The sequence below is a fragment of the Micropterus salmoides genome, unplaced genomic scaffold (genome assembly GCF_014851395.1).
Source record: "Micropterus salmoides isolate LMB-PRFRI ecotype aquatic unplaced genomic scaffold, ASM1485139v1 Ms_hic_scaffold_9, whole genome shotgun sequence".
NCBI classification, from domain to species: domain Eukaryota; kingdom Metazoa; phylum Chordata; class Actinopteri; order Centrarchiformes; family Centrarchidae; genus Micropterus; species Micropterus salmoides.
The window spans coordinates 30,226,812-30,252,085 of record NW_024044681.1 but is presented as its reverse complement, the minus strand read 5'-3'; the positions used below and the strand labels follow the sequence as shown (position 1 = coordinate 30,252,085).

General features: G+C 41.7%; 1 protein-coding gene across 4 annotated transcripts in view; it reads right to left on the bottom strand.

The window, feature by feature from the left end:
* abr (ABR activator of RhoGEF and GTPase) overlaps positions 1-25,274 on the bottom strand; it is a 124,830-nt gene that overhangs the window by 73,426 nt on the left and 26,130 nt on the right. For 2 of the 4 annotated variants that reach the window (XM_038708302.1, XM_038708303.1), the window contains exon 2: positions 4,290-4,471. In XM_038708302.1, coding sequence (XP_038564230.1) covers positions 4,290-4,471 — 182 coding nt within the window. Of the gene's footprint in view, positions 1-155; positions 361-4,289; positions 4,472-8,464; positions 8,813-25,274 lie in introns of those variants that run through there. The other 2 variants (XM_038708305.1, XM_038708306.1) reach the window with 2 other exon arrangements.

Here is a 25,274-nt window from a genome sequence, read left to right as displayed (position 1 = left end):
GTGACGCCACATCATGCCAAGACACCAATAAGACTTTCCACTTTGCTATATATAGCCAAGCATTCAAGCCTGGTCAAGGTGTTCTAGTCGTGTTCTGTGTGTGTGTGTGTGTGTGTGTGTATTCCCTGCATCCAACGGTCCAGCTGCTGTCTCACCTTGAACTGTCTATTGCTCGGAGTGATGGGATCCAACTCCCCATCTCCATATTCAAACACCTCCTCCTCCTCCTCCTCCAGCACCCTGTCCAAGTAGCACAGCACCTCCTCCTCTTCCTCCTCCATTCTTTCTTTCTTTTCCTTCCTTTCTTTCACCTCCTCCTTTCCTCTTCCTGCCTGAGATTCCCTTCTTCAGGGCCTGCCTGGACACATCAGTGTTTTCCCTTCAGAGCAAGTCGTCTGGACACAGAGAGAGAAAGAGAGAGGACCCCGCCTACACAACCCCACCCCCTTCCTTGCTGGGCTTCCTGGTGTGTATGTGTGTGTTTGTGTGTGTGTTTGTGTGCGCACCACTGTTCCACCTCGGTCGATGAGGTCTGCCCTCCCTCTAGATCCACCCCTCCCCTCACAACAAACGCTATCCAGCCACTTCCTTGATGGCTACATAGTGTTTCTGTCTGTGCTTCGCAGGGAGACTGTCTGCTTGATTCTCTTTATTTCTTCCGTATCTTCAGGCAAAAGCCACTTCCTCAAATGCACAGGGTTTTTTTTCCTCACGTTACTGAATGTAACAGAGTTCTTTTCTCTCTCGTTCCCTCTTCTCTCTGGCCATTGTCTCCATATTGATCTGCTGAGAGCCCGGGATGTGGAGCTGAGATCAGCTAATGTGCTGCTGGTGCGGCCGATTCTAATTACAGGTCACATAGTTCACTGAGTAACAGCAGTTTAGCACAGGCAGAATGTAGGGTTAAAATATAAAATAGTGTTAAATAAAAGACAAGTGCGCTCCAAGACAAGCTGTTAGGACAATCAATAACTCTGGATACTAGAAAGGAAATTAAACTGAAAATGCCAATGGCTTGTCACAATCAAGATGTGATAAGTCTGTGTGCATTTGTGACTGAAAACAGTTCACTCACCACGACCTCTCACCCTGCCGCTGACCCTTAGATGCCACTTTTACAGGAAGTGACACCCACATACTGCATTTTAGAATTGATCTTCAAAGTGTCACAAATCTAATTCCTGCAAGAAATCTAGGCTAGTTCCTCAGGTTGCTAACCTCCTTGCTTAAGATATATAGGTCAGACTTATTTTACAAGGCAAGGGCTTGGAAGAGTGGTGGGAAAATAAACGAGAGTAAAGTTATGCTTGTGGCTTGTATTTCTAGGTCACCGTCATTTCAAGCCATTAATATGGGCAGAGAAAGGATCATATAAGAAAGAGGACAAAGGATAGAAAATAACGTCAGACAAAAGAAAGACGGAGTGGAAAAATAATTAATATAACAAGGAGGATAAAAAGAGGAGGAAGAAAAGAAAAGTATAAAACTAGTATTCAATTTTATATATATATATAGCCCCAAATCGCATTTTCCTCATAAAAAAACCCTTTGTCTTTAGGCCCTCCATTTGAACAAGGAAAAACCCTTTCAAGGAGGGAAGAAAAGGAGAAACCTCAGGCAGAGCAACAGCGGAGGAATCACTCTTCCAGCACAGGCGGGCAGATACACAGAAACTATGGTTTTAAAGCGTCCCACAATACAAACAAAACAATCTCTGAGTTCAAACTGAACTCTCAGGCGTGCACATTTACAAACAAGCTCCTCATGCTCAGTGTATGCACTTTGGCATAGAGGTGTCAGCGTTCTCATGACAGCAGATGAAAGGCCCGTGCAAACTCAGCGGAAAGAAAGGCCAATGTAACAAGGCGGTGAGGAGAGGACGACTTCAGGGGAAAGACCTTCAGAGTCCAGCAAGCAGCAGTGTGTGACACGAATCCTCCACAAAAAAATCTCTGAGCATCAGACAAGCCGGCACGATGAACTGCTCTGACTCAATTTTCTACTAAAGAATAGGGGTCAGGAGACATATAAAGAGACAGAGTGGGTGAACACACTACCAGAACTAAAAATCTGGATTATCTAGGGGTACATTTTTGCTTAACATTATGCATGCAATGATGGTTTCTTGAAGGTGGAAGTATTAGATTGTTTTAAGTCTCTCTGCCCTGATAAAACCCCTGTGAGGTCAAAACCAGTTGGCATTTTGAACCACTGACATACCCAACTAAGTAAACAGAGTCAATACAGAAGAAATTATGTTTTGAAGACCAACTTATTTAATCTTTGAGAGCAACCTAAGACAGGTTTGTATTATTTTATTATTATTTTATTGTATTATATTATCATTACACAATTCCAGAGATTTTGCTTCTGGTTTCTGGTAAATGAGCTATTGCTTTCAAAGGTTGCAACATTTTAAATAGTTTTCAACATGTTCTGATTTTACCCCAGCTTGCCACTAGATGGAAGCACGTTTTCATTTTCATAAGCTGACCCTGCACAGAGTGACTCACAGTGAATGAGCTATATCTATATATACAATTACAGAATGAGATCTGTGTCTGCTGCTATTAGAATAAGGTCAATTATCAAGGTCACGGTGTATTTACAATACTAATGTACTGCTGCTTGGAAAAGAGATGATTGAAAACGTGATGTGAGGCATTTCCAAGAAAATTCTCTATTTCTGTTTATTGTATAATAGATAACCAAGGTAGAATAATCTAAAGTTGTGAAGGTGTGAATCATATCAGTCTGAGCCAACCACTCATGATGTAGTATTCATTCAGGCTTTTTTCCTGCTGCATGTCGAAGATGCTGTGACGTGTGAAGTGAAAGCCTGCTTGCATCAGCTGTTCTAAATGCCTGGTGTCTGGAAGGACAAGTGTTTTATATTTCCTGCAGCAGCAGTTCATTTGGAGTAAACAGAGGAGCCACTGTGACCAAATAAACTAAACTGTAAATTATGTGTGTTGATACAGTATATAGTAACAAGCTGAAAATCCAAAAGAAAAAACAAACAAAAACACAACACAGCACTGCAGCCCAATTGACTAACAAATGATCACCGTAATGACTACAACTTTGTAAACAAACACATTCCTGGAAGGTATTCTGCATTCACACACAAGCTGGCAGTTTGGTGCTGGTGGCATCACCCACAAGCCCAACTGTCTACAGTGTGCTGTAGACAGTTGGGCTATCGTGGCAAACAATTACACCAGGTCAAGGTCTGGCAGCTAACTTCAGGAAGAAACAATCAGCAGCTCAGAAAAGACTTAAAGACTGTTGTCACAGATGGAGCCGGAGTGAAAACATCACAAGTGCAGCTCCTACTGCTAATGAGAAGAAGATACACCGGCTAATGTTCAGCTTCAATTGCATTATACTCCTAACATGACGTCACGGTGTTCACAACGCAAACTTTAGAGAAAATTTTATTATTTATTATGGTTGTTAAAACATAAAATTTACCTGTATTTAATCATATTATCTAAACTCAAAGATATAAAAATAGGGTCATAATATTGAAAATTCAGTCACCTTTAGGTTTTTATCAAACTTATATGATATATGGTCATATGGTTGAAAAGGGAGTTAGACATTGAAAGACAGGTTGACATTAAGTATCAAAACAATACTTGCCTACATTCCCATTTGTACATTGAAGAATTAATAATCCCTTTAATTGTTCCTCATGTCCATACTCAGCCTTTAATATAAACTTTTTACTTTACCTACACTGCAGCTCAGCAAGAAGACACAGAGAAAATATTTTACTACAGCACTTGAAAAAAAAAACCCACTTGATCTGAGTAACTCTGAGTAAGTGCTGAAGCCTCAGATTAGGTGAATTGGGAAAATGCATTGCATGGCCCGGAATGGACAGAAGGAATGATTATAGAGAACCAATAACTAAATGAATAATAAATAAGACCGACCGATAAATACATAAATAGATTTGTTAATTCAATAGTTTGTATACTTTGGAAAAAGATACTGTTAATAGTACACTAGTTATAGTTGATAATAAAACCTTTCGGCCTTCACATGTCTATACGTTTCTATATTCTACTCAAGAAAGTCGCCTGGAGGAGAATTGCACCTGAGCTAATCAGTCACCTAGCATGAAATAAACCGCCTGTGATTTGTCTTGCACGCCCCTCTCTCTCCCATCTGTCATATCAGTCTATTGTCTAATAATATGGAGATGTGTATGGACGTTCAAGCGGTTTGTACCTGCCTCTGTGTGTGTGTGTGTGTGTGTGTGTGCGCTTGTGCGCTCTTACCCCCGGCAGAAGGCCCTCTGGTGGTGTGGGAGAGACTGCCTCTCCATCAGGCCCTTGGGGCGCGCACAGCTGGGGCGACATGGTGGGCGATTCATCTATATAGGGCAGCGTCTCCGAGCCGTCCTGAGACTTGCCGTCCTCCGCTCCGTCCCCCTCATAGCCATCTGTGTTGTAGTTAAAGTCTGGAGGACAGAGCGACAGAGACAGAGAGGGAGAGAGAGAGATCAACACTGATTAGCATTTCACCACAGAGGCCGTCGCTGGGTTTCAAAAACTCAGTGAGGACAATCTAGTATTTCCTCAATGTTATTTTCAAGCATTGAATTCTTCTGTTACCCACCACTTATTCTGTTAGCTGTACAGGGATGAAATGTGGAATCATTCAAACAAAGAGAGAAAAAAGCATGTTGTACAGGCTTCATTTTAAAGGTTCTAATGATTTAAGGCACTACACACATATGAAAAGAACACAGAGAGAACGACAAAGAGAATTTCTATTACTATTGAAGCTGGTATAAAGCCCAATGGCATCAACAAGCTGAAAACATGCCATCAACAGCACGAAACAGTCTAGCATGGCAGAACTGGATTCAGGGTCAAACTATGTATAATTATTAAACATCTAATCAATCCATGTGCTGAAGATGGTACAACACAGAAGATTACACACGCATCTTTCATATTTAAGTTAAATTTTTTCCCCCCGTAGTATCAGAGTTTTATTTATTAGGCTTAGCGCGTCAGTATTGAGGTCGAAATTCATGTCCAGTGACAGCGCTGGCGTTCAGGCCTGAGTAACAGTGACAGCTCCAGTGGATGGGAACACCGCTGACTCCCAAACGACTACCGCCCTGCCTTCGAAAGAACATTGGTGAAGAAAACAGCGGAATAACAAAAAGGCATGGGGAGATATAAAAAGCCTGTGTCAGACATAAAAAAAATATGTTGACACCTTTTATATGTGATGTGTTATTAGAGAGGAGAGGTGTGTTTTTGATCAACAGCCAGGGAAGGAGATAAAACACACTATAATGAAAAGGGGAGGATTTTTTTATTGTAAATAAGTAAAAAGTGCAAACATAGAAGACAATTTTTCGAGTTTGCTTATGCTTACACAATGATACAGTATGTTTTTCTTCACCCTGCCTGGATACAAATTCTGTTTATCTATCTGATACAGTGCAGTAGCTTGGAATAAGAGAAGAACTATTACACAAAACCTTATAACAGTGGGCTGGTGTAAAAGCAGAACCTAATGTTTGAAAAGCAAATTATGTGGGAGGTGCGTAGGTGAGCCTATCTGACTACATATTACCTACACTGAGCTCAACCACCGCTTAAAAGCATGAACGCGTGACAATTTGCCACCATTGCACAGACATACATGTGCTCCAGAGGGTGTGTGTGTGTGTGTGAACTAAATTAGTTCTCGTTTTGGAAAATAAAAGCAGGGGTCATTGACAACTGGGACAACACACACCATCAAGCTAATGTTGATAGGTGCCTCAAGTGGCCGACACACTGCTGTCTGTCACCTTCTGACGCACACCATAACCCACAATCCATGCACCACCCACCTGCCAATCAAAAAATTCCCTCTATCCATTAGTTGCATGTGAGTATGTATGTTGACCGTGGAGAGTCACAGCTGCCATATGGTTTATTTGCAGCTGTTGGGCAAATAGCTGACAAATGCCATATTTGGGTCTCAGCTGACTTAGTGAAGCGTGTAAAAAAAAAAACAGTGAGCGTGTGCTGAAGCGCTGCAAGATGACACGAGTACAACATGAGACATAAAGGTCTGGCACACGGTTAACAATACTGAGGTAAGGTCATTTGTCCAACTCCAACTGTGCTGTGACCGTGCCATCGAAAATATCTGTTCTTCCAAGTATGCAAGTCTCTCCTCCATCTGTTCCCTCTCTGACTCTGCTGTACACCTTCTGGCCTCCTGACAGGCTAGTTTGTTCCAATCCTAGGCGCGCGTGCGTGCGTGTGTGCGTGCGTGTGTGCGTGCGTGCATGCAAAAAAGAGAAATGTTCTTGTTGTCTAAGATATTTACATGATGTTATAGCACTTAACAGTCCCCCCAAATGCTCCAACTCGGCTGTGAGCTGGAAACATGGATGGATAGAACAGAAAGCCTTACATAGTGCTCCCAACAAAGCACTCATGCCTAGACAAGCGCCAAGGTCTGTTCCCTCTTTTACAAAGATGTAAGCCGTTCATTTCTATTTGCAGAAACATCAATAGGCAGCAGAAATCATTCAGAAATAAAGTCCCTACTGTGCTGAGCAGGGAGCCAATCCATCATGGAGAACAGAGTTGCAGCCGAATCTACACTCAGCTAGCTGGCTCAGGCACAGCCTACAGTGACCATGGCGGGCCACTGGCATTAGCCAGCTTTGTGGTTAACTTAGCAATGGGCAGCGTCAACTGCTGTAAGTAATGTTTGAAAATATTTAGAGGTAAGGAATTAAAGACAAATAAGAGGCCTGTTTGCTTGAACAGTTTTAGAAATAAATCTACAAACACGTTTGTCAACAGTGTAACCACCACTCACCTATTGTTACCGTAAAATTAACACACTGCTGTGAGCCTGGAGAGGGAAGTGGAAACGGGAGGGTTAGGAAGGATGGTATGTTAAGAGGAGAAGTGATGCGGGCTATTTTTATTATTATTTAAGTCATGTGATTGACCTGACAAATGATTAACACTGAGTGTGAGAGCTACCAGGAGCTACTCTCCATGGCTCTGGTAGACTGCAGTCAGCTGATGTTTTGTTCTGTGGTGCTGCAGTGTTGTTAACAGAGGAGCTGCAGAGCGCCCTCTGGTGGGCAATCTATGCAATACTCATGACACGTGGGAAGGATCCGACTCCGTTTCTCTTTTTAATAGTCATATATCGGCTGTTATAAACACCGATGCAGATATATCTGCAAGTAGCTTATATCAGCTGATAATATCTGCAAAAGAATAAATCGGTTGGGCTCTAGTTCTAGATTTGTTAAGTGATCTATTGTTTGGCATCAAGTGTTTGTCATGTTCTGACCATAACAATGAACTGTTTGGTTTCTTCAACTTTCAATCAGGAGCAAAAATCCACCAATTTTAAAGATATAATGATTTGAAATTTATCGTGAATATTGTCGATATTCACTGATATGAAATTTTTTATCATGATAACATTTTTGCCCAGGCCTATGATGGCATCTCGTGTCGAGCAAAGCACTTGACGAGTGTATCGCAAATCGCATTGTATCTGAATGGGCCTTTAGACTGCCTACATGTTAGCTAGCTAACTAAGATTTGTTCATGCTATAAGGCAATATCGCACGACATGATGCAAGCGTGACAAGCTGCGCATTGTTCTGAAGCAGATGTGGAGATTTTTATTCACAGGACATCTCTTTGGTTATATCCTTTGTCGTTAATCATTTCCACAATTTCAAAAGACTCACCAGAGCCCTCACACAACTGTAACAATACCAAGTTTCAGTCACTTAATAGGCCGTGGTGCCGCCCCGTCTCAGAGTCCTGCAAAGTAATAAAAGTTTGGATGATATGGCGATTTAATTTAGACAAATGCATGTTAAAAGACTGAAGCAGAAGCTCTGATTTCACAGTAATGTCAAACATCACTCTGTTGCCTTGCTGTTTTGTTGTGCTGTTGTTTTAAACCCTGCCACAGTCACAAGGCTCACGTGTCAACATGTGCATGTTTATCTGCACAAACTCTGACAGGCTGAAATGTCAACTGCCTCAGTCAGCTAATGCACCCTGACAATCCCAATGTGTGACAAACAGAAAAATCAATGCTGCAGTGTCAGTCCATGGAGAGGGACTTTTTCTGTTGAGAGCATTCTCCAGCTCTAACATGTTATTACTGTTCAATAGAGCATTCCCTAAACACACACACACACACACACACACACACACACACACTTTACAGGGTGAAAGCGGGGACAAGCTCAACATGACCTGTGATTTAACATGAGATACCACCAGGTAAAAAGGATTGATTTGCAGAGGAGGAAGATCCTATTACTCAGTACAGCCTCAGTCTGGCACATCACTACAGCAAAGTCAACCTGTCAAGATCGACCCACATGCTCACATACACATCCACAGACCAGTGGAGTAACTACAGTGGAACGCAGGGCGCCCAGACTTACCATCGCTGGAGAGGAAAGTACGGATGACACACACAGCCTTAAAGTAGAAAGCCATGAGTGTGCGTGTTGTCTGACCTAAACACCTTCACTGGCAGTCCTCCATGTCACCAAGGCGGTCGGGCAAATATTGTGTCACAACTTAAGTCCCGCCGGTCCCAGTTCTTCGACTCCAATTCAATAACTGAGAAGCTTACTCAACCGTACTGCCAAAGAAGTGAGATGAAAATACGAGAGCAAGTTTGGTGCTGTTCACCTGTTGAACACTTCTACTGTTATGAACCGTTCAGATAGCACTCATTCAAATAAAGGCAACAATGCTGTTTTCAACACCACCCACAGCCTAGGAGGAAGCAACACACTCCAAAGCACAAAAAGGGCAGTGACTAAAAGCTATGAAATTCTTTAAGTACATCCCCTGTGTGCCTTTGTCCACGAAATTTTGGCACGTCACTTCCCAGCTGGGGCTACAACTAATGACTATCTTGATAGTCGACAAATCTATTGATTATTCAGATTATGAATCGCAAAATTACACAATGCCTCCTATTTAGCTAGTATCAGCTTTTAAATTAAGCTTGAGGTTGTTTTAAGAATGTGCTAATAAACAAAGACAATCTGCTGACACCATATTTTTATACAAAGAAAGGAATAAAGAAATAACTTCATGCATTACTTTTGCCAAAGAGGGGGCTAATAATAACAAGTAGTAAAATAAAAGGGAGTCTGGGGCGCATTAGCCCCCACCTCATGCATAGACAGGACAAGTGTTTGCCATTTAGAAAGTATGAAATTGTCCGGTGTGCTCTAATCTTTGGCACTTGGCAAAGTTAGGGCACATCTGCAGTGTTTCCCCATACATTCATTTATTTGTGGCGGCCCGCCACAATATCAAAGCTGACCGACACATATTGATTTTCGATTCAATATTTTTTTTACTAGGCCTATTTAAACTCATATTTGATTGCAGAGCGCTGTAGCCCAGCTTAAAAAAAAGTTATTAGCAAGCATGTAAGGGGCCTAGCTAATAAGGAGAGCTAAGTTAATGTTAGAATGCAGCTGGGTTTTCGAGGCTAGCATGCTGTATATAGCTGGTAGTGAATATCGACGGCACGCGCGCACCCCTCAGTCAACTCCTAACCACCCCCCCACGAGCTGCAGGAGCAAAGCAGCCTGGGGAAAAGCGGAAATTATTCAAATCATGTTGTTGCAAGGTAACACAGACTCTTCTATGAATCCAGCAAGCATTTTGTTTATTACTATTCACAGGACTATTTGAATAGGTACTGAGGGTTTTTCCAGGGCCCCTTGGCTTATCAAATAGGGAACCAGGTACATCATACAATCACAGACTCAATTGTAAATGGAAATTGAATACTATTAAAAATTAGATGAGCATTGTCAATCAGGCACAACATTGCCAGACCAAAGAATCTCTAGATATAAGGCGCTCCGAAGCCACTGGATACAACAGATCTCTATTGTGAAAATGTGAGCATCATTTATGTCAGTGGGAGTAGAGAGCTGCACTGTAGATGTAGTTTCAGAGGTCAATAGAACTCAGTCTCTTTATTGAAAGGTCATCACGTATGAACATACAAGGGTTCAATGTCTGACAAATGGACACAAAGTTGAGCCACCCTTGTAAATAAAACATATTCCTTCAGTGCCACTAAACTGCCGAGCTAAGCTGATGGCCATTACTGCACCATTAGCTGAACTGAGAGGTTGGATGAATATGCCACCGGTGGAGACCACAGGGTTATGGGGAAGACCACTTGTTCATATCCTGCATGCGCAGACAGAGGCAGAACTGCCTGCAGAAAGCTTTAAAGAAAAAGCTTTGATTAAAATGGAGATTCAGTGTTCAGGATGGTTCGAACCTACGTCTGATGCACCATATTGCATAGGTGCTATGACTGTGTCCCCCCGTAGTATCAGAGTTTTGTCTTTTTTTTTTTTGTCTCAGTGGACTAATTTAAGATCCACTACCCTTTCCCACTGAATCTCAGTTCTCTTCAAGGTAAAACATTATGTGAACAGTTATTCAATAAAATGTTGCTGGCTTTTTTTGTATAAAATTATCATTGTCCATATTTTTTAAAAAGTGAAAGTGAAACACACCAGATACATACAGTACTCTACACATTTACTCATAGGCTTTGGTGTGCGTTGATGGGGTTGGATCAATGAGGCTCCAGTTAATAAGGACTGGATTGTACCGGAAAACCTTTCAAATGGGGAACACACACACACACACACACACACACACACACACACACACCACTCTGATCTGCAATTGCAGAATTGCTCACTTTAGCGACTGCTCTGTCTATGTGAGTGTTTAAATCTGCCTTGTGAGTAAAAAACTACCTCAGCAGTTTCAGAGCAACTAGTTCCACATGTGGTGGAAGAAAATTTATTACAAATGGATCAAAGGAGTGAATGCAATTAAACAAATCAGAAACATAATAAAAATGCCAAAATGCTGCCAATGTTCTCCTCACAGTACAGAGCAATAATATAGATGCCTGCGTATTAAACAAAGTCAGCTTTTTGAAGATTATTGGTCCTCAATCTCTGAAGCCATGTCCACATGACACCTTAAAGCATTCTTCCCTGATGCATTCAAGGAGGCTCTGATATGTGACATTAGAGTGTCGGCTGCTGAACAATAAAGTTCTTAAATGGAAATGAAAATTAACATTAAAAAATGTTCATTAAAAATTTCCTATGTGATCCTTTAAAGAGCTCAGAGGTGAAGGGCTGAATGGCAGCCTCGTGTTTACACACCACAGAACCTTTGATGAAGAGCATTTCATCATTACACAAGAACCCTACGATCTGATTTTCAACACTGACAGCTGGCAGCAGAGTAACAATGGATCACAGGGATGCATCAATTTTTTCCAATCACTGCTGTGTTGTGCACGGCAGTAGAGATCATGCGTTATGCCTGCTGTGTAATAAAGTCCAAATATTGTTGCATAACCAACAAGTTAAATCTGCAACCCCATCCCTGCTACCCAGCCACCCACACACCCACCCAGTGACCTCCACTCAGTGTCAGCTCACATCACTCTCACCGTTAACCTCTCCTGACGGACAGCTCTAAATCCGCCTGTCACTCTCAATAACCGGCCCTCGTTTCCATGGCAAGGACAAAGCTGCCATGACAACTGGCCAGGTTGGTGCAAATACTTTCTGCTTGCCAATAAGCTGTTTGATCACTTCGGGAGGTGGCCGATGTTCCTGAAAGAGCTGCACTATTTGTACCAGAGGTCAAGAGAAACTTTTAAAACTGAACAGCCTGAGTCATAAATTAGCTGAAGGCTCCACACAGAGAGAGAAAATTGCTTGCTAGGTTGTTTGAAACTCCCATATTCACCCACCTCTCCACACTAAACAAACCTCTGCAGGGGTAATATGGATCACTCTCTTCCAGCTAAGCACACACTGATTATGAAGCACATACAAAAGAAGAAACCCATCGCTGTGAACACAGCTCACACTGTTTTGTTCTTCTGTCACGTGGCCACAGCCTGCATGCCTGTTACTGCTGCTCAACAATGAATAGAGGGGAACATCCGCAATAAAACACAGACTGGGTAAAGATCTAAAAATCTAAAAGTGTTTTACAGTGCTCTGCCTCTGAGGAGGTTTCTCTAATTCTTCTGGGGTTAAGTGATAAAATGGCGCATGGGTGGGATGCTGACATGAGAAGACTCAGCTTAGCATTGAAATTCCAGTGGCAGTGTCAGCTATGCAAAGTGTTAACCTATTTAGAACATAATATTCATTTCCTACCGCGCGCCTGCTGGTCCCTCACCAGGAAGATAGCTGCGCAGCAAGACTATGAGAGAATGAAAGATGAAAAACAGAAAAATTGTGACCTCTCCTGTGCTCAACGCCTCCTCACACCCACACTGGGCAGCTGAGAGACAGCTCCACTGCCAGGCGACATCACACACATAGACCCCTGCTTAGAGCCGCTATGGCGAGCGGGACAGTCTCCAGCTGTTTAACTACACCGAGCATTCAGTTGAAGCAAAACCAAAGTCAACGAAAATGGCCCCTTCTGTAACCTGTCCTTTCTGCCCAGACATAAGAGGGTTTCTTTTGAAGAGCGAGTTGTGTGTGCATGTGTGCCTAAGCGGAGGTAAGCGGTATGGGCAGTGATGTGATGGGTGAGCGGGACTACAGAAACCTGCTAGGGCTTACTTCACACAGCCAGTGTCCACTGGGCTATTCGGGAGTAACAGAGCTATGACATTTACATTTATTAATTTAGCTGACGTTTTTATCCAAAGCAAATTACAATTGCTATGTATGTCAGAGGTTGCACGCCTCTGGAGCAACTAGGGGTTAAGTGTCTTGCTCAGCGACACAATGTGTCACAGCGCGGAATTGAACCCGGGTCTCTCACACCAAAGACATATATGTCTTATCCACTGTTCCATCACCACACAAAACAAATACAGCATCAGGGACACACAGGTGTATACACATGGGCAGACACATACAAAACTGTCTGAGAATAAATAATAAAAGCAATTTACATCGACTGCAAACCATTCCAGTATGTGGAAACGTCAAAAACACCAAGCATATGTTGGTATGCAAATACAGCTGCCCTCTGCACGGCTACTGTACCTGCATGTTGAGATAAACTCATTTTCTCATTGCCTACTTCTGAATTAACTCTAATGCATAATGTAGAAGCAGCAGTTTTAAGTATTCTGTGAGGGTGTGGACAAAGCAACAGTGGCAGCAGATTGTGTATATGTGGTGTGACAATCTGTGTTGATAGATGAGTCAGCACTAATATGAACATCTGTCCTCTGCTAATTATTTTCTCTATTAATTTGTTTAATAATTAATTAATTTGTTTTAAATCTTCAAATAAAAAAAGAGAGAAATGCAGCGAATCCTCACATTTTTGGCACATTAGTTAAAAAAAACCTCAAACACCTGACCAATCATCCAAATAATGGCCAATACTGTCAATTGGCTAATTAATAAAGCCTAACTGTTGTAGCTATAGTAATGTTACATGACTATGTTTGTAAAGATTTATCCAGGTCATAGTTTTCGAAGGAGGGTTAAATCAAGAGCAGATGGAATTGGCTGAAGATACTGGAAGACGTTTTGCCTCTCATCCAAGAGGTTTCTTCTGTTCTGACTGATTGACAGGGAGTCCTAGCTTTTTAACCTCTGTGGGTGTGACTCTCACCACCCCCTGGAGTGTAAGCAAGGAGTCATCAGAACGCTGAACCACCGAGCTGACAACATACCACAAAGTGCCCAAGTCGAGGAGATGGAACAGAAACACCTGTAGGAAGCCCTGACAGCTTGTGGACAGCCAAACTGGATCTTTGTGAAAACAGCCACAAGATCCAGGAAGAACACAAACACTAGAGGTAACGAGAAAAAGAACAGCTAACGCAACAACATCGTGATTCAATACGTGTCCGGAGAATCAGAGGATTTTCAACAAACACCACATCCCTGTGTTTTTTAAACCCAAGAACACCTTTAGACAGAAACTGGAAAAGCAATCTAGTGTATGCTGTCCAATACAGCGAGGAAAGCACAGACCTATATATTGAGGAAACAAAACCACTACACAAACACAAGGCTTAACACAGAAGGGCTAACTCCTCAGTTCAAGACTCAGCAGTTTACTTAGCCTACATTTGAAGGATAAGGGACACTCTATCGAGAACAATGTACATATTTTGGATAGGGAGGACAGATGGTTTGAAAGGAGTATAAGAAGCCATTTACACCAGAGTAAAGAAACCATCTCTTAACTGAGGAGGTTGGTGACGCCACTAATCTCCCACCTACAATGCTGTCCTTTCCTCACTTACAGAAGATTGAACAAACTCTCACAATTGGCCTCATGTGGCAGTGCCAACGGCGGTCGTTTGTGCTTGTCCTCCAGTCACTCTAGCAGCCGGGAGCACTAACCAACCAAGTGGTATCCATCACCTTGACAACGACCCCACAGAGGTTAAATAGCTGGGATTCCCTGCCAGTCAGTCAGAACTGAAGAAGCCTTTTGAATGAGAGGCGAAACGTCAAAAAAAAACCTTTTACCCCACTTTTGTTAGACTTTTGATTCTGTGGCATGATTTCCTCCAGAAAACACATTTTCAAAATATCTAGTTATACTCTCAAGTACAGAAACACAGTGAGAAAATAGAAGAAAATCAACAGTATCAGTATCAAAAATATTAGTAATCTCAGTGTGGCAGTAATCCAGTGATTAGAGAAGCTGCCAAAATGTCAGCCCACACTTAACCATTTATTTACTATAGTGGACTAGTGCGCATATGACACATGAAGATATGCAGCTGTAGTAGATCTGTCATTCATTTCTGCTGATGAAAAAATGCAAAAATGAGACAAGGTGCTGAGACTCCTTGGGACAATAAAAAAAAAAAAGCCTCCAGAGGAGCTCCTGAATATTGGCATCCTCCCAGCTCTCTCGATTGTCCATCTATAGGAGAGTGGACCGGCTGTTGCAAACACAAAAGTTGCAAACTAATAAAATCAGGGGAAGGAAAAGTAGCTGCTGCAGTGTGAGAATTCAATTGGGGAGTTGTGCTGCCTTGCTCAGCAATTTCTTCTATGGAGGAGAGGGATTACATCATGCCCTGCAGCCAGCTAACACTGTGTGGGCACCAAGAAGCAGCCCTGCAAACTTCCTCTGTAAAAAGTGCATGGCTGAACTGAGTGAGCGGACGCACACACACACACAAGTACAACACATAAATTTTTACAGTAGAGATATGCGTTTATGAGCAAGGGCTGTTGTGCACCTCCAAGTTTCTTTGGGGAGGTAATTAAAATGAGAAAGTATGTTATGAGAGAGTCTCGACATGTCTGTACATGTTTATTATTCAGCTGTCTTTACTGTATATATGGGGTGTGTGTGTGTGTGTGTGTGTGTGTGTTCTGGGTGGTTGACAAGATATTCCTCTGTGTCTTCAGTGCTGCCCTCAAAAGATGTAAGTGAGCTCAACCATAACAGTTCCAATTCTCCGAAGACCAGATAAAAGACAGAGAGAGGAAAGGAAAACAAAAAGACAGAGTGCTGCCTCCTGTAGTCTTCTGCTCAGCTACTAGTCTTCCTGGCCCTGTGGAGCCATGACACTTAGACAGCACATCAGTGGTTTGACAGATGTGTGGTCATTGTGTGTGTGTGTGTGTGTGTATATGTTGACGGTGTACATGTAAGCTTTTACACCTCCCTGTCCTGCGGTCATCAATCAGGAGGCGACACTGGGGAAATTAAAAGCCTTTATGAAGGTCTATCTTTACAGCCTGGGCCTGTTACTCCACTCATCAACATAAAGTATTTTCCAAGCAGCAACATGACATGAGACTCTGAGGACAGAACTAGCAAATATATCGCTGGAAGCCAATTTAATTCCATCAAATACAGATGCTTCAAATAAAAAGCTATAAAATGAAGAGGGGAGCTTGGTGAGTGTATAGACGTATTTGGAGTTTGACAACATTAAATATAAAAATACATTACATTTGTTACATTTTATACAAATTACTCAATATTGTCCAGCAGGTTGAACCGCAGTTTAAGCTGCTCTTAAAGCTGGAGTAGGAAAATTTAGCTGTCTCTTGCTGCTTCTCCAATGTTGCCTACCACAGCTACAAGCTGTAAGGACAGAATAAAAAGAATAAAATTATTGCACAGGAAATGCTGCTTCAATAGCTCTTAATAGCATTTTGAAGCATGAACAAACTCAATAATCATCATCATCAGATGCTCGGAGTTCTTTCTCCTCAAAAAAAGATCTGTAAAAAAACAAAAACCTGTCCTGAGACAAAAGGTAAACGCTCACAACAACCAGCCGCTGGCCAAAGAGGCAGATGTGCAGATGTGGAGCAACAGATTGTGTTCTTTAATGCACGCTGCTTCCTCCAGGACCGGCTCAACTGTGATCGATCCAGCTTATGTAGTGATTAATTGGCAGACACACCCACCTTCATCCTTATGCACACACACACACGCACACACACACACACACACACACACAGATCCTCATACAACTGCATTAGATGTCAGTGAAAACACGGCCACATGTGCACACAGAAACAGACAGCAGAGGTTTATAATCACAATCACAGATTCAAATCTAGCCTGTTGTTTGAGGCTTAAATTGAATTTTTATTTGACAAGGAAGCTCAGCAATACCTCAGAGGTAGTTGAGATATTGGTGAAGTATACTGTTAAGAGATGTTTGTTCAATAGTCGACTACAGCACAGCAGAGTCTTATACAAGGAATAGAGTCTTATACAAGGAATAGTCAAGGGGGGATTTAAGATGATGGTTTCTAAACCACTAAAGTTCACTGCTACATTTAAAAACACATCTAATTAACTAAGCAAAGAGTATTTTAATAAAACATGTTCCCTTATGGGTTTCACTGGAACCAGCCATCCACTACAGGCTGCATTTACTACTCTACTGAGAGACGTAAGCAACACTGGACACAAGCTGAAAATGTTTAGAGCTTAATACTCTAAAAACAACATGAATTTCACATGAATTTACAAGGATTTCACATGCATGTCACAGGATGTGCCAGGCAGGAATAGCAGTAAATACAGGTTACCAAGTTTATGTGTGGATGCTGTGGCATGGTGAGGTGTGAATGCGTCATGGTCAACTTTGACACATTCTGATACTTATCAGGACAAGTGTGATTGGCCTGTACAATTCCACTGAAAGAAGTCAGATCACTTCTGGGAATAATTCAATGTGTAATCCTATTTCACAAAAGAGTGTGTTTTTACTTCACTTATACTAATTTACTTCCAAAGGCATGCATCCATTGTTGAAATAACGAAATAAATTATCTTTGTTGATAATCTTTGTTGAGCTTAATCTCGTTCTATTGCATAGAGAGAATCTGCATATTATATGACTACCTGAGAGGAAAGGACAACTGTGGCCGTTCTAGTGATTCAGACCCAAAATTGAACTATTAAACGTCAGTGAGCGCATTTTCTGTTTCAACAAATAGGACGCCCCCACCCCCAACTCTACTTTCAACTGGCTTGATGTTACAGTAATGCTAAATGATGCTAACTAAGCCAGTGTCGAGAGCTGTGAGCAGCTGCGGTCTGAAAGTCTGTGAGTCATCCAGTTAAGCAGGGGTCTTTGTTCCCCCTTTCCCTCGTCCAGCTCGATCAAGATGATAATGGGTTGGCTCCTCAGAAAGAGCTAACTACGGTGCTCAGGAAAGAGCTTTAAAGGCTAAGAACACTTTAAAAATGTCAATACACTGCAGGACTCCTACACATTAGTTACTGGATAGAGAAAGAAAGACAAAAGGAACCACAGACAGAGAGGAAAAAAGGAAGAGATGGATCCAAAGCCTGATGCTTCAATGGACGATGACAGCATGCAACATCTAACAGAGGCAGAGTGATCAGACTTTTACTCTGTGTATGCATTCCACTACAAATGTACTGAGATGATGATAATGAAGATGTGTGTGCCCATTATCCACTCCACGACCTGTGAGCACACATCCAGAGCACTCCACTGCCGGAGAAGAGTCCGATGAAAGGCAATATTCTCTTTAGACCTCAAATGAATGACAAATACAGCTACATCTGCATATCTTCATGTGCCATATGCCTGAAGGCAGCAAGAGATAAGAACCCCCTCCGCCTCAGAGCCACATGCATGAATTGCCGTCACCCCCCATGCCAGCGGCCCCCCAAACCCAACCAACCGATGTTACCATGGCAGCCAGCCACTATACATTGTAATTAGCTGGCTTGAATCCCCAAGGCTCAGACTTGTTGGATACAAACCACTGCTTCCATAGATTAGGACAACCACTGTCGTACACGGGGCCCGAAGCAGTGTCTGTCTGCACACATACACAAGAGGTCACATTCAAGTGCAGACACACTGATGCACACACACAAAAAGACACAAACGTCTACAAAACCCTTACTAATCTAATCCACTGTATCTCCCACTTCCCACCTTGCACCTCCCTCCCTGTGTTTGTAAGCAGGTACGAGGAAATCAATCCTCCAAGTGTACTGTACAGCTATTCACTGCCAACACACACCCACGTTCAGCAAAGCAATGTACTGTACTGCAGCTCTACTGTGTGGGCACCTACACCTCAGTGTGCAGCTGTACCCTCTGCAATCGTTCGTGGGCATGTGCTAATGGAAAGTGTATCAAACCGTGCAGTGAAACAAAAGTGCTGCGAGTGAAGCTATTAAAATGCAAGCGGCTGTCGATAGCCCTAGGGGCAACCCTGGCAGTGATTGTAGTGTCTATTTATTTCACTCCCCTGCCCAATTAGATGAATATGATGCAGATTAGAGGCAGTGAGTCTGATGCACTTAGGTGTGTCAGATAGAAGAGGACTCCCTGAGTAGAGGTGTGCTGCAACAGCATTAACAGAAATGAAAGGCAGAAAAGAGCAAGTTTTGATATCAAAGGAAAAGACCCCGCTCCTGCGGAGTCGAAGTGAGCACAAAAATCGATGACAATGTTTGTGGCGAAGAAGAAAGAAGAGAATAATCTGGAAACTAATTAGGCAAACAAGAGACTGGTAGTGTGTGGGTTTAACACACCAAGTGAGAATACATAAAACTTTTTGCTGGATATAACTACTTACAAGGACATTCTGTAATTTATTTGAGCAGATTGAGGGAATATTTTGAAATTTTAAATTCCAGAGATATTTGTTGGCATTTAGAGAATAGTCGTCACACACTGTTATGAAAAAAGTGTTTATGCTGTCTGTTGTCAAAGAGCTGGTATTATTTTGAAAATAATGTCATTGTGGTCACTTGTGTTAAAATAGAAATCCTCTAACATCCTGCTACATAAGCAAGTGCATATCAACCATACGGGTCTGAAAACTATTGCACATGATTGCACCATACCAAGCCAGATATTTTTATATACTTCTTTTTACTTTCAAGCTTTAAAAACCTCCAGGGCCAGCAACAGTTACTGCTTTTAAAACCAGAGGCTGCTGGTTTAGTCACTTTAGTGCCAGCTTGTGAAATAAAATCTTTCTGAATACAAAATTGGAATAAGTGCACACTTTTAATCAGTGTTAAATTATGGCAGTAGGTATTTAGTTGTATATGAGACTAGATCAAAAGTGGAGACTAAACGTAACTATTCAGACAAAAAGAGCAACTCCTCTGTCCCTAAAAAGCACTAATGGCAGGTATGCAGGTATAAAGGGAAACAGCTGCATAAGGGATAAATGAAAACAACAACTAAATGTAAATATGACTTTTCAGAAAAGAAAGTGTTATTCCAATAGGAAACAGGTCTCTGCAGATTTCTCTGACTCTCCCAGGGTCGTGCAGCAATGCTTTGCTCTCCAGACATTAACTGTTACTGCTGAGCAGTAAAAAGGTGTTTGACGTGTCACCAACCATCCTGCTTTCCCATTTATGCACAGACGTGCATGAATGCAAACAGATTTTACAGACGATGCGGCTGGCCTCAGTGTTTGTTTAAGAATATTTCTATTGAACGAGACCTTGGAAAGCGTGACAGAAAAGATAAGAGAGTAAGAGGGAATGCAGCATGATGCCTGATAAACATAGAAAGCACTCTGAGACACAATGTGTGTCAGCACACACACACAAACACAGACGGGAGAGAGACCTTGTGGATATCACTCCATTGATTTAGAGTTTGGTCCTTCTGCAAAAAGGTCACAGTTAAGTGGTGAATAAAATCATAGTCCGTAATGGTGCCAGTATCCAATTTAAATCATAGAGAGGTAGAATATACCACAAAAAACAGCAGTAGGCAAACATGAATAAATAAACTTCATGTTAATCAAGTACTCTTACATTTATAGGGGAAGGATAACAGGCATGTATCTCTCTGCTACAGCTTCCTATCACTGTGAGTTTTCAACCAATCCATTATACTGTAGGTTAAAAGCTAACTTAAGCATCCCCTGATTTTACACCCCTCCCCCCATACTATCCCAAATATCCCTCCTGATATAGTCCCACCGCCTTGCATGAAATACCTCTCAAAAGATGTTTTAACCTTTCTACCTGCCTAGATGTTTCCCTTCTGTCACTGAGGGTCAATGTAATGTCAAAAAGACAACCAGACTATATATGAACATTCATGTTTTGACTCTAGCAGAAAGACAACCTACTGAGAGCAGAAGGCCAACCCTTACTGGGGCCGTTAATTTTTAATGACACACACACACACAATCACGCATGTAAACATATAAATACACATACATACATATATGTGTATATATATATACACACACACATACATATATATACACACACACATACATATATATACACACACACATACATACATACACACACACATACATACATACACACACACATACATACATACATATACACACACATACATACATATATATAAGTTGTAAACATGCAACAAAACATTTATAAAGTCAGATTTAAATCCATGATTTAGAAATGTGATCCATTTAAGAAAACCTGAAGCAATATATGACCTATATGTGTTTGCTCACCTGAGTCTATATGGGTGACTGGTCGTTGCTCAAGTGCATCCATCAGCCCTCTCAACTCCTAATGGCCTCATCTCCCTTTCCTGTATCCCCCTCTCCTCCCCTCTTTTTTTCTTTCTCTCCTCCCTTTCGCTCGACTACCCTGAATGCTTAATCATGGCTCCTGCCTTTTGGGAGCACGTAAACACGCCAGCCACACCATTGGCCAGAACGGTGGTGTTACTCTGTGCTGATTGGCTGAGGAGAAGGGGAGCATGGCTGGCAAAGGAAGAGCCGGTTGGTGGTTACCATAGCCCTACAGGATGGCTGCTGTCGATGGTAACATACACCCCCCCCCCCCCCCCCCCCACACACACACACACACACACACACACACACACACACACACACACACACACAGCACTAGCCCCTCAGGACATGGTCCCCACAGAACACAAACACACTCAGACATATGACACACCCTCTAACATCAAGCACAACAAAGGATTTTCAGAGCATCACCCATGTGAAGTTGGCACGATATTTGGCATTGAAAGGAGAATCTAGCTAATGCTGCAATGTTGAGGTATTACAGCTGGATTACTAAAGCGCATATCGGTCAGCATCATCATTTATAGGTTCCCAGTCACGTGTCATTAAGGTAGCTCTTTACTGTCAAGCATCACTTACTAAACAGTAAAATGACTACAATAAAATTACAGTTTTACAGCAAATCGTTCAGCCCTTTGCTGTATCATATTTGCTGTGTGTGAAAGAGCCACAACAACATCACTCAGCTGAGCCAAAAGCATCATCTATTATTCACAAGGTTGTCATTGAACAAACGCAGGCGGCCGTAGTATAGAGGACTATAACCCCAGCAGTGATGTGGGCGAGCAAGCAAGTAAGTTAATGTTATGACTTACTGCCAAATCTCTCCTTCACCCCTTTCAGCTGGACTTACTCACACGGAACGGTGAGAAAGTAATGTCTTAATGGGGCGGCCTCTTCACTCCAGCGGCACAGTTACTGTAACTGTGACAGTCTTAGTTTCCATAGTAAAGACCTTTAGACCAAAGACATATTAGAAATACTGAAATGTTCAGTTAAAACACCTTCTGCAGTTTTCCTTTAGATTTTCATGAATTTAAATCATGATTCCTGATAAAGGCTGAAAAATATTTTTAACTAAATGATACAGTTCCAGTCTTTATCAACACACTCTGTATGCTGTATGGTGATCAGAAGAGAGCTGCACATTTCATGCTGCATTACATAGTTTTGAAATTGTTAGTCCAGATGTGCCTGCAACAAGTAATTGAAATTACAAACTTAAACAACTAAAATCTCTGTAAAATGATTTGAGTGACGTCTGAGCAGTAACAGCTTGCTTGGTGCAAGCAAGCTGTTACAGGTTGTTTTTTGTTTAACTTTAAAATTTTTTATTTGTATCCTATTGGCCTTTGAGTGGGGAAATGACAACACCAGACATCTGAATTTTACCTAGCCAAATAGTGTGCAAATACACAGATATGGCTTAGTGATAATAGGATGGCCTTCTCTATTACAGCCACAAAAATGTAACAGGTGCATCTTTACATAAAGCGTCTTCTGAAGTGGATCCTGACATGATCCTTAAACAATATCTATGGTACAGTATGGACGGTATGTCTTTTGGGTATATCTGTTGATAAAGGTGGGATTTTAAGTCTTGCTGGATAAGAGCATCAGTTAAATTGTTTACTTTGTCATGAGTACCAGCCCAGTCTCTCTCTCTCTCTGTCTGACAGTCGATGCACTGAGCATTTGGCTCTCCCTCCGCAGCATCACACAACTCTTGTGTGGCTGGCTGTGAGAAATGAACATGAAGCTGATTACATAAGTGCGAACCCCTTACCAGGCCTGATGGGAGGAAGATGCTTGATCACAAAGCAGAGAAGAGCCATGGAAGAGGCAGTAGAGACAACGGTATTAGATAAGAGCACTGCTTTAGGCTGACTCAGATTTTTTCTCTCGCTCAGTTTGAGTGTTTGAGAACAGATTTGAATATCTGTTTCTATAGCTACAGTACAGTGAAGGGAAGGAACAGCTTCGTCTATTGATCAGGATAATGGAGGAGCTTGTTCAGTGAGAAGACAATGATTCAAGACTTGACATACAGCACAATTACACAACACACTATTTCATTCCTGAATAGCAAAACCTTACTCTAACTGCACATTGGACAGTGGCTATTTTAGAGTGACTGTGCCACAGTGTGGTAGCGCCAGTAGTGCTAACAGCAATTAATTGATTAATAATGGTATGATCAAGCATTAACAATCTTCCAGCCGTGGAGATCCGGGGTTTGATTCCCCATAATGGTTTTGTTTACAATTAGGGCTGGGCGATATTGCCAAAAATGTGATCACGATAAAAAAATTTCATATCATTCCATACCGATAAATATCACGATAAATCTTAAATCATTATTTCAAGTTTAAAGGCGGATTTTTGTTTCTTTTGCCAAGAAACCAGATGGTTAATTGTTGTTTTAAACTATTCTTCAAGGTCAGAACAAGACAAACACTTGCTGGTCACCTAACAAATCTGAGGTAGAACATTCAAAACAATTATAATGATAACATTAAGTAAAATCTTTTTTCAGTCCCTTTTCCACAACAAAATAGGTCTTAATAGAAAAATTAAGTGCCAATTTATTTGTGATTTAAAAATAAAAATAAAATTAAACCAAACTATCTATTGAACATGTTATATTGTTATTGGGGAAAATTAAATCGCTGTTTTATTGTCCAACCCTATATTCAATCAATTTTGCTTGATGACACTGATCTCCTAAAGTAAAATAAACTAACATTATGAACTTGATACCAACAATAAAAACGTGGCATCCTCACAGTAAACCAGAGGTTTAAGAGGACCTTTGCTGTTCATTTCTGTCAAGCCACAAATTGCATGTTTGGAAACACTTTCAGAACCCATCGATCTGGACCTGTTTCTGTTGGCACTGAGGGTAGAGCCATTGGCTAAACAAACAGAGAGAGAGAGACAGAGGTGGATGGCCAAAATAGAATTTGCAGGGTGTAATAAATGAGAAATTCGTAGTTGTATCAAACGACTCTCTGCTGGGAAGCTGTCCAGAATCACTTTGCTGTGCCTCTGTTTGCTGAAGCAGGCCATGTGACAGCCAACTAACTAGAAACATTAAACACTCAAGAGACAGAACTGGGACTTGACTGAAGTCACCAAGGTGCAGCTAGCCAGCAGTGAAATTGGCTCCATCCATCCTCCATACACAGTTGCAGAGGGGAACCAGACCAAAGGTTTGACAGCCAGGGAAACCTATCACTGTATGATGAAATGTGAAGGCAGAACCTAGAAACAGTTAGCATCTGTTTCATTTCTACTGTTGTAATTTGCTCTAATTACAAACACCATGTACTCTCTTTATTAACAGCATCAGCCACTGATAACTTTTTTTCCATGCAAGAAGTCATGGTTTTAATACATAATGAAGTTTTCTTTTACATGTGTCTTGATGGTGATTTAAAAGACTTTTACTCCAATAAGATGATAGAGAGGTATTTGTTTGGAAGCATTTTTGCCTTGATTGAAAAGGTACCTTAGACTTTTAGCCATGGTGTACATGTTTGCCCCACATCATCTCCAAACAGGATGCACTCTGTTGCTCAAATTTAGATTTTGTGAGACCAATGAGTCAACACTACATTCATGTTTTGCTGCACTAGTTAGATGTAACTAGGACAGGCAGCTGATTACTTCTCACCAGAAACATGTTATTTCATCTTACTATCGGGAAATACTGGCAGCAGAAAGTAGGGATTATGCAGCACATACTGACCCTTTACAAATTGGTAAATGGCCCATCTTGACTCACACAGTGGTATTTTAACATGGCTTGCTGGAGTGAACTCAAGTACTCCGCAACACACTGACAGGAAGTACAGAAATGAGGATAGACTTATTTTAATGCTCCCTCAGAGCTGCACATATATTCAAGCCTTCCTCACTGTGACTCGGATTAGGGAAAATCGTTTTGACATGTGCACGTGCCACCTCGGCTCTGCCATCCCAAAATGCCCATATTCTGGCTCTTACATAATCGAGCTTTCCTTTGATGTTGCTTTAGCATCACGTGGCATCAGAGCAAGCCAGACAGGAGATCTGGCTATTTCTCTGAAGGTTACAGTGCAGGCGGCAGGAGTCAGGAGTGAGAGTCTGTCTGCCACTCTAGCTATGTAGGTGG